Below are 9,949 nucleotides of genomic sequence, written 5' to 3' on the forward strand. Positions count from 1 at the left end.
ACGCCAACGTTACTGACGCCGATGTCGCCGATGTTGAATAGGACGACGCTATCCTCCGTCCACGTGAGCATAAACTACTTGGAATTGGCGTCATCCTATTCAATATCAGAGCGGTAAAAAAGGTTCATTCATACAATAAGTTTTTATATAGATCTATTTGTAAAAGTAAGTTTATAAGAAAGAACAAAATATCAAAATTTCATTTGAAAGAAACATGTATGCCATGTTACAAGAGCAACAATGTTCTCTTTAAACTCAGCAAGGTTACAAGAGTCAGCAAAAGCTACCAAAAGCATCAAACTCAAGTAAAACAGCAAAACAAACCTTTGGATCCTAAACTCATCCTAGCCATCGATCAGACTGGGATCGATCACAAGTAGGGAGAATCCATGTGCTGGTCATCTCTCTCGTTGCCTAGCATCATCGGATGCAGACCAGGATCAGGGCGAGGGAACAGCAGTTTCAGGCGAAATGCGTCCACGCCATTCAGATAGTATCTGTACAGCCTCTTTGCTCGGATGAAACCCAAACGGCTGTATAGCGCGAGGGCGCCCTTGTTTGTAACTTCTGCTTCAAGTGTCACCTGGTTGGAGAGAGTGGGTCAGATATCAAGCAGTTCAAAGTTTTCACACTGATTTTACGAAAGGTATTTATTCTTATTACGGAGACTGCAGATTGGTCTAGGGCACAATTTAATAATCTACAAACCAATTTTACATCAAGAAAGTTAAATGGGTACCAAATGTACATCAAGTGAAAGTTTTTTCTTAATTGAAGGAAGAGAAGATAACAATGCAGGGGTGATTACCTCCTCACAGCCCGATTCCATCATTACCTGAATGGATCTTTTAACCAATTCAGTTGCTGTACCATGAATGAAAAGATGGTCAGCTGATAAAAGCCAACATACTATCCATTCTAAATGCATGTTTAGAGATAAGACAGGGAAAATAACAAATGGGAACCATTTCCGAAAGCAAAGCACTGGTATACTTCAGGAAAGCTATTCAAACTAGCAATACTCTAATAGATTACAAAGTTAACATATATCTGTATTCGTACATCAAGAAAAACCATTCATGTCTGGCAGGATCTGTACCATTGTACCAAGATAAGCATTTAAATATTAATATGCATTTCATGATCCAAGTATTCTGAACAATGTGCTCTCCGCACAGGATATATGAATTAGTAACAGCATTGCATAGATTGAGTCATCAATTCGCGCTGCAGCTAGTTATTGCTACATGTTTTACAGAATTTCCTGAGACTATTTTTGACAAATATATACGTGCTAACACACAATTATTATCAGCTCATGCTGAACTGTGCAGAGTACTGACAACAACACCACTACTGACAAATCAACTCACGCAAGAAGTTGACATAAGGTTAGTCCTGTGCGCCACAATACACCATATAGTGTTAAATTTCTCCAACTATACTAACGAAGCAACCATACAATGCTCTTACATGCCAGACTGATTCACTGAAGCATCCAACATGAGACATCTATTACAGACAGGGCAAGCTAAACATATGAAAAACATAGTATATATGAAAAACTGAAAGTCACTTAAGTTGGCTTTTTACAGAAAAAAAATAGCACAATCTCAATTGCATCTGACAAGAGAAGACTACATGGTTAAGAAAAAGGGAACAGTGGAAGGCTGCAGATTGCCAAGAAATGAATCTAAGTAACTGAAGTAGAAGAAATGAGCAAAAATGCATTTTATTTCTGCAAATCAAGCAAGGGACAAAGAAATCTGACTAAAATACTTAAAACAAAGTAGTATCATGTTTTCCAGAAGACACTTAGAAAGTCAGCATTCCTTCCACTCAGGTACACAAACATATTTCGCTGCTAATGTTAACAGAAACCTAATAACCTACCAATGCAAGGCAAATATTGCAGAGAACAACAAAAGAACTGGTAATGTGAAAGGGATAAGACTTATAAGAGCTCCTGCAAGTAGTCAATTGAGTTGCACAAGCACAGGAAGAGAAGAAAACCTGTTTAATACATGCGTGAAAGTAATGAAACAACCACCAAGAACATCATATGGAAATCGTCGGAAGATTGTAAGCTCTACTACTAAATCGCCAGCCATCCCAGGTCAAACTGGGACAAAAAAACCTTTGCTTTCTTCCAAATCTGTATGATTGTTACGTTTTTGTTTAGTTTCATCTGTAGGTGCTGATGGTCAGCAAACACTGAAAATAACCCAACAAATCGGTAGTGGTGCATGTTTCCTTTCAGGACAAACATAAGCAGATAATTTCGAACATCAAGTGCCAAGGGGAAGAAAATTCTCCCTTTTGAAACAATAATTCAATCCATCTATCAATCAGCCAATCAATCAATCAAACGAAAAGATGAACTCTTCCAGGAACAGAAGGAGGCTCACCAATTCCCCTGCCACGGTAGGGCTTGAGCACGACGAGCATGGCGATGTACCCCCTGAACGCGCCCCTGTGCTCCCCCATCTTGCACACCACCGTTCCGACGCACTTGCCATCCTTGGGATCAAACGCCTTTGGGATTCCCAGATCCACCCCCCGGAACAAATTAAACCAGCCAAGAACGCATCAAATCAAATCCTCACGAACCGTGGGAGACACGAGAAGAGAAGAGGGGGGAGAGGCGAGGAGGGGAGGGCGTACGAGGAAGGTGAGCTGGGGCCAGAGGTAGACGAAGTAGCGGTAGGTGAAGATGGAGTAGGGCTCGCTGAGCTCCTCGTCCACCAGCGACATCACCAGAGGCAGGTGGTGCTCACCGCCGTAGCTGACGTACGTGATCCCGCCGTCCCCAACCCCGTCCCTTTCGCCGGAGGGCTCGCCACGCTCGATGGCCTCCGCCGACATCGCCGCCGCCGCGAAGTCGCCGACGAGCTCCTTGACCACTCTGCGGAGGGAGAAGCCCTCGAGCCCCAGGCGGCGAGGCCCATTGTAGGATTTCGCCACGTGGCACCAATCGTAAAGTAAAATGGCATACCATACCTCTTCCTAGGTACAAATGGCCCATAAAATTCGAAATATGTGGCAGTGAAATAAGAAAAAAAAGGGGGAAATCAAATAAATAAATGGGAAATTGCCAAAAAAAGGAAAATAGAAAATACGTGCGGGAAACAATAAGAAACATAAGGGAAAATAGAAAAAAATTGAGGAAAATGGGCGTGCAGGATGGGCCATACTCGTGCTTCGGCTTTGCCGTGCCAGCACTGCACCATACCCTCACGGCCTCACCCAAGCACAACACAGCTTACTGGGCTGTGCCAGCATGGCCCACGACTACCAAATAGCGGCGGTGACAGTCATTATGGGTGTGTTTGGTTGTTAGTTTGGCCCATCTCTGTAATTCAGGCTAAGTTTGATCTGTTTCTGGATATACAGATGCACTTGTTTGATTGCCTGTTTTGAATGAGCCTGGATATGATTAGATGGTATTTGGTTGCCTGCAGTAAAAGGTTGCATGGAGAAGATGCTGTTTGGTTGGATTAGACATGTTTCTGAGTATAAATATCTTCTCTTGTATATTGAGATTTATCCTATACAGTACAATAAAAATCATGTGTACATGTCTAAATTGAAATTGTTTTTTCATGAACGTTCATCACCCACGTGAGAACGTGCGTGAATTAAATTTGATTCTGGCTTGACACAGATTTTGGCTTGAATTAAATCTAATTGTGACTTGTGTGACATCTGGATGAACTAATTACGTGTTGTTTCACAACAAGCAGCACTAATTTATTAATCAAAGATTAACCAATATTTTTGCACGTTGAAGGATGAGTGCAAAATCATATAACGGAAATAAATACAAGCGACATCATTAACCACCAGTAAAACAACAATAGTAAATACAAGCAACATCATTAACCACCATTGGTTCAAATACGCATAGTCCAAAACGTATGGCATCCATTACCACCTTAGCCAGCATGTAACCATGTTTCTTACAAAAAAAAATTCCTGGTGTCCACTGCTACCCATGAAGTTTAGCCATGTATTCCTAAAAAAATAATTTGGTGTCACTACCACCTTAACCAATAACCAGTAGTGCTATAAGACTATCTAATATTGTGTCCCGCACTCCCACTACCACCTCTCCATGATAGTTAGATCATATCAGGGTGGTGTTGCTCCGAGAACTTCCTGCACGCCTTTTATTCTTCACAACACCAACTGGGAGCTCAAGAAACCAGGGAACATCAAGAAAGCAGCAGTTTCTTTGAGACTTTCAAATAGCAGAAACCATGTCAGATTGTGCAACAAAGCATAGATGAGGGGGTCAAAATGAAGCATCATCATCAGTTCATCTGATCATACTGGGAGCTGCCATAAGGAGGGCAGTAAATGGTTAGAAGAATAAAACAAGGCTGGGATCATATCTCAAATAATAAAACAAGGCTGAAATCAAATAAGCATAATCTGAATAGTATGGCATCCATTTTCACCTTAGCCAACATATGACCATGTTCACTATGAAATGATGTTTGCACTCTTCAGAATCTTCAGCAAATCGACGTTGCTCTCCTCCACTATCTGTAAAAGTTACTCCAAGCTATAAATCAAACACCATCAAACTGTCGAAGTGAATACAAGTAGTTAACAACTACAAAGCTCACTTAATAGAGACTAAAAAACATCATCAGAATGGCACATGCGACGAAGCTAACACATCGTCATCTCCACCAGTGCGATCTATCTCAAATGAACCACTCACACTCGCCTAAACTCGTCCCCTCGCAGCCACTCCAGATCCCTACTCTGTTCGTTTGAATAAATTAATCATGAGAACCACTGAGATTGTGCTATCTTTTGAGCCTCAAAACTCAAATCTTTTAACCAAAGCAGTAAGCATTTTTATGCAAAGACAGGGCACTAAATTTATAAAAGAACAAAAATAATCCAAACTTTTAGTTCCACCAGCGAATTGAATCAGATGAGTAAGTGTTACTTAAGGCTAAACACCCCCGACCTCCACGCTCGCTATAGAGGCCGCCGACAGCCGACGACCCCGGCGGAGGAGGCGACCATGGAGGAGGAGCTTGGCGGAGGAGGATCTGGGCGAAGGACGAGGACGGCGACCACGAGCTTGGTTGAGGACGACAGGGGCGGTGGACGGCGGAGGAGGATGGCGACCACCGGACTGGCGACCAAAAGTGGGTGGAGAACGAGCGCGGGGGAGGACGGTGACCGACGCGGGCACTGGCGGTGGAATGGCATCGGACCGGCGGTGAATGGGCTCCCCAAACCCTAGTTTTTGGCTGTGGGGAGGAAAATGAGAGGGAGAAAAATGAGAGGGTGGAGGAGGCGTCACCGAGTCCTGCACGCGCGGGTACGGCTGCACAGGCGGGTGCAGCCCGCATGCATGCCTTCGGCCAGGCCAAGCAGATATGCTCGATTCCACCGTTTCTGGAGAGCCTGGCCACGGAACCCATTTTGCATTTGTTAGGCCTGGCTCTCGTTCTCGTCTGGTCTACCAAACATGCGTCTCCCTGCATGACAGATGCGAGCCAAACCTAATACAGGCAACCAAACAACCCCTATAGCGGTGCAATTGCGGTATCAATGTACTTTCGTTAGTGACATGAGGTAATAGGTAAGATGTAGTGACCCGGAACTTAGCGGCTGGAATTACAGTCCGTAGGTCACAATAGTAGTACGCAAAATGACTAGCAAATCATAATCACAGTGGAAAATATGGTTGACAAGATGGAATCATGCTTGGTCTCCGATCAAAAAACCCAACCTTAAGTCCTCGGGAATTATCAACAACATGAGACTGAGGGGAGGTGGCCGACGGTATAAGCCAAAGTTAAAAATCTTGTTCATTAGAGTATATATACATCGACTTGGTCTTAAACGCATAGTTAAAGAGAAAAACTTGATATAAAAAATTATTTTAAAATCTCAAGAATATCCCTCGTTCTTTACATGTCACCTAAATAGCTATAAAATTTAAAATATAATATATCACTTTACAAATATGCAAGATCAAATTCAGCTTATACAAATTACAAAAAAAAAGATATGATTGTTAATATGTGTATGCTTCTCAGAGTTTAACTTATTCTTTTTGTTACAATTTACAAAAGTTGAATTTGAATTTATATGTTTGTGTGAAATATTATCATATATTAGTCTATATTAAAGAATTTTTAATTTTTTTATGACCATTTAAATGCCATGCAAAAATAAAGGGACATCCCCACGAGGGACTAAAATCCATCTCGGCATAGTCACAGTCGCATAGAAGGCTCACGGACCGTTCTCGTTTAACGACCCTTTATTCGTTGAAAAAATATAAAATTTTGTACAAGTTGGATTGTATAGGAATATTTCATATTTGATCCATTGTTTAGGATTGAGACAGTAACAATCCTATCAAATTCCTATGGAGAAACTGTCATACCCTGAGTATTTCCCTAGTTAAAATGAATTAAATAAATCACCGAAAATAATCTGTTTAATTAAGTTCAGGAGAAAACTCGGTGCAATTAATTAAATTAATTAAAAGCTCTTCAGAATATTTTAAAATATCTCGAAAGCATTTTAAATGATTAATGAGATTTATATTTAAATTTCAGTGAATACAATTTGCTTAAATAAACTTAATAAAAATCGGCACTTTTGAAGACAATTTTTTCTTTCTCTTTTCCCTTTTTTCTTTTCCTTTTTCCTTCCTCCTCAGTCTATTTCTCTTCTTTTTCTAGCCAGTCTATTTCTCTTCTTTTTCCAGCCAGTGGACTCGTGGCCCACTCTCTCTTTTCCTCCTCTCTCCAGCTGGACTCCTCCTCTCGCCTCCCTTTCTGGGCCGGCCCAGCTCTCCTCTTGGCCCACATCGCCCTCCCGCTCTCCCCTTCCTCTCTCCTTTCTCGCCTAGGCCAAACAGGGAGCGGCCCAACCCACTCGAAGTTCACCCCGCCTCCCTCTCTCTCCTCGGTCGTGGACAGGTGGACCTCACCTGTTAGAATCATCTCCCTCCTTCGGCGCCAGCTCGCCAGCGCCATGTCGCCGCCTCGCCGTGCCGTGCTGCCCGCCCGCAAGCACCGCGTCGCCACCGCTCTCCTCCACGTCGCCTGCGCCACTGCCTCGTTGTGCCCGTGCCGCCGCCTCGCCTCTACATCTCGCCCCCGCGCGCACATCCCGTAGCCCGCTGGCAACCTCCACGCGCACCGACCGCCGCCCGCAACTGTCACCGCTTCTCCTGGCCGCATCGCCAACCGCCTTCCCGCCTTCATCATACCGTGTCCGCCCCGCGCCGCTAACCGTCGGCTACATCCTACGCGCTCGTCACCACTCTCTCCCTATAAAATTTCCCTTGGTAGTTGCCGCTCCCCCTCGTGCTCGCCCTCCCCTCCTCTCTACCTCGTCACCGCACGCCGCCCTCTGTCGGCCCTGCACCGTCGTTGTCGGTCTCCCGCCATTGCTGCTCTCGCCCTTGCGCCGGTGAGCACCCTTCCCCCCTCTCTCTCAATTTGTCCTCTCCCCTCTCCGCTGTCGTCGCGAGTGCATCACTCGGTGTCACCGTCGCCGCCTCGAGTCCTGGCCACCACGCCTATCGTGCGCACATGCACGCCGTCGCCGCGCGCCGTCTGCGGTTGTCACCTCCGTGTGCACGCCGCTGGCCGCTAGCCTAGCCGCGTCGCTTCTCCTCACCGCGTCGCTCCTCCCCTCCGTCGGATCTCTGCCACACGCTGTTGGCAACCGGTGCTCACCGTCGCCGATCGAGATCGCCGCCACACAAGACCTACCGCCCTCTCGGACGAGCCGGCCTCGCTTCTCCCCTCCCCTATTGTTAACACCAAAATTTGATAAATTTTCGTATTAGATTCAGATAAGGAAAAGTGCAATTGCTGATAGAAATTTTATCCGGAAGAGTTTGAATCCGACAGGGAATCGTGAAGACCAAGGCTTGGCGGTGTAAATTTATCTGTTAATTAGATTTAGTTAGGATTTTATTTTATCTCTAAGAGATTAGGGTCCGATCGGGACTTGTGGGTGTTTTATCTTGTAGGAGTTAGAGATAGAGTCCGTATAGAACTAGTTTGTTATTTCTTTCTATCTATTAGGAGTTATATGTCGTGTCCAACACGGCCTATCCTCAACCCGAGGATATAAATATGTATGCCCAGGGTCATTATTTATCATCTACAAATCAATTAGATCAACTTCTTTCGGCGCATCGCCACCCTCCTAATCGAGGTTTCAACTCCAACAGAACTTGGCACCTGACGTGGGGCTGCATCGTCTCGATTGCTAGTTATCGTATCAGTTTTAACTTAGATCACTTTCGTGTTTTGAGTTGATCTGGTCAACCACTTTGGACGATCTATATTGGTTTGATATTCGCTATTTGACATATTCAATCTATTACTGTCTCGGTTAGGTCCGATCTAATAGATTACGTTTGTCATATGGTTTATATCAGATCAATGTATTTTACTCATTGTTTTATCGGAGTACCGGCCGATAAGTCATCAGTCATCGGCTCATTGGCTTGATAACAATCTAGATCTGTTTAGTATATATCTTGACATTGCTGGGTTTAATCTAGAACTGTCTCGGTTGGGTCCGATCTTCTATGACTATCCTTAGCAATCTAGGCTAGGTATTTTATAGATCTTGGTTGTTTGTCCGTCGTCTATAGCCTATGATTTGTGCCGATCTACATGCTTGTCATATTTACACCAATAGAGTAGCCGATTGCCTTACTGCATAATTTCTATACCAATCGGCTTGATTTACTTAGATCGGTAATTATTTATGTTACATCGGCTTATGAGGATCACATGTTAATTGGTTTTGGTCGATCGTAACACATGATTCATTGTTTATTCCAAGTAATTCGTCAGTTTACTTATTAGCCTTATCGATCTTCATATTTCCTATAATCATATTGGGCTCGACCGCATACTGTCTTGGTTAAGTCCAATCTCTGCACGTCTAGTTCGATCTGGTTGTAGGAGCCCATTCGATCGACTAGGATTAATAATTAACTTGGCGGATTACGCTGGTCTAATATTTATCGAGTTTCTAGCCGATCCAAGCTTTTTACAGCCGATTGCCCTGCATATTGGCTAATCGTCGCAGCATCAACATCCGATCGACTGGATTATTAGTTACCTATCGGCTCGATAGCCAACCGACTTGTTTTACTGTTTATCTTGTCAGTTGCAGGATCAAACTGACTGGCACGCCCACACATCATTCTAAGAATTTAGGTCCTATACTGGAGCTGTCTAAGATTGACTCCTAGGCCTTCGTGTGTGACACGTCAAATCACATTTTTGACGTCAACACCTATTTTGGTGCCACCGGCCGATGGGGCCCACCTGTCGGTGCACCGCTCCACTGACCGGTGGGGCCATGCTATCAGGCCACCTTCCCTCCTTGGCACACTAGCCCGTGGGCCCCTCCGTCAATCTCGCTCTCTCTCTCTCTTTTTCTCTCTCCGACCCGTGGGGCCCACGCTTCAGTGACACTCTCTCCCTTCCCCTCAGCTTTGTGCCACTGACAGCTAGGGCCCGCATGTTAGCCTTGTCTCCTCTCTCCACCGTTGACGTCAGCCTCTAGTTTAGTTGCACCATAAATAATTAAGGACTTTTCTATTAGCTTAAAAACACAATTAACTTCTAAAATTCATAACTAATTCATCCGGTCTCCGTTTTAGTCCATTCAAATTTCATTAAATCCAGAAAAATATCAAGAATCCATTAAAAATATTTTCTTCTCTGCTGGCAGAGCTTGAATCTTTGGTCTTGACTCTTGATCTAAAGGGAGTTGCTAACACTGCTGCGATGAGGTTACGAGTTGCGTTGATTGGATGTCACACATCTAGAGAGATCAAGGTTAGGGAAGCAAGTATGCTCGACTAATTTTGAAAACCAAAAGACAACACTTTTTTTTAAAACGACTCAAGTTTTGCAAAACCTAATGC

The 9,949-nt window shown here is 44.1% G+C and overlaps 1 protein-coding gene and 1 long non-coding RNA gene across 3 annotated transcripts; both read right to left on the reverse strand.

The window, feature by feature from the left end:
- Positions 1–199: 199 nt before the first annotated feature.
- LOC102717584 (N-alpha-acetyltransferase MAK3) lies at positions 200–2,963 on the reverse strand. Its single transcript, XM_015843530.2, has 4 exons — positions 2,665–2,963; positions 2,409–2,535; positions 809–864; positions 200–583 (listed from the first exon to the last, which is right to left on the reverse strand). The coding sequence occupies exons 1-4, from the start codon at positions 2,863–2,865 to the stop codon at positions 371–373; spliced, it is 597 nt and encodes a 198-aa protein (XP_015699016.2). The 5' UTR covers positions 2,866–2,963; the 3' UTR covers positions 200–370.
- An 869-nt stretch (positions 2,964–3,832) lies between these two features.
- On the reverse strand, positions 3,833–5,260 carry LOC121055811. 2 transcript variants are annotated; one of them, XR_005812802.1, is made up of 3 exons: positions 4,985–5,260; positions 4,461–4,548; positions 3,833–4,338 (listed from the first exon to the last, which is right to left on the reverse strand). It is a non-coding gene; the product is annotated as an uncharacterized LOC121055811 (long non-coding RNA). The 2 variants fall into 2 exon arrangements; XR_005812801.1 differs by lacking the exon at positions 4,985–5,260 and adding an exon at positions 4,632–4,839.
- Between the last annotated feature and the right edge of the window lie 4,689 nt (positions 5,261–9,949).

The sequence above is a fragment of the Oryza brachyantha genome, chromosome 11 (genome assembly GCF_000231095.2).
Source record: "Oryza brachyantha chromosome 11, ObraRS2, whole genome shotgun sequence".
In the NCBI taxonomy this organism is placed as follows: domain Eukaryota; kingdom Viridiplantae; phylum Streptophyta; class Magnoliopsida; order Poales; family Poaceae; genus Oryza; species Oryza brachyantha.

Bases quoted from the DNA above. Each gene is read 5' to 3' on its own strand.
- LOC102717584 (XM_015843530.2), bottom strand. From the start codon at position 2,865: ATGTCGGCGGAGGCCATCGAGCGTGGCGAGCCCTCCGGCGAAAGGGAC. The intron at 2,536-2,664 runs GTACGCCCTCCC...GGAATCCCAAAG, and splicing joins GGCCCCAGCTCACCTTCCTC to GCGTTTGATCCCAAGGATGG. The intron at 584-808 runs GTAATCACCCCT...CTCTCCAACCAG, and splicing joins TGGAATCGGGCTGTGAGGAG to GTGACACTTGAAGCAGAAGT.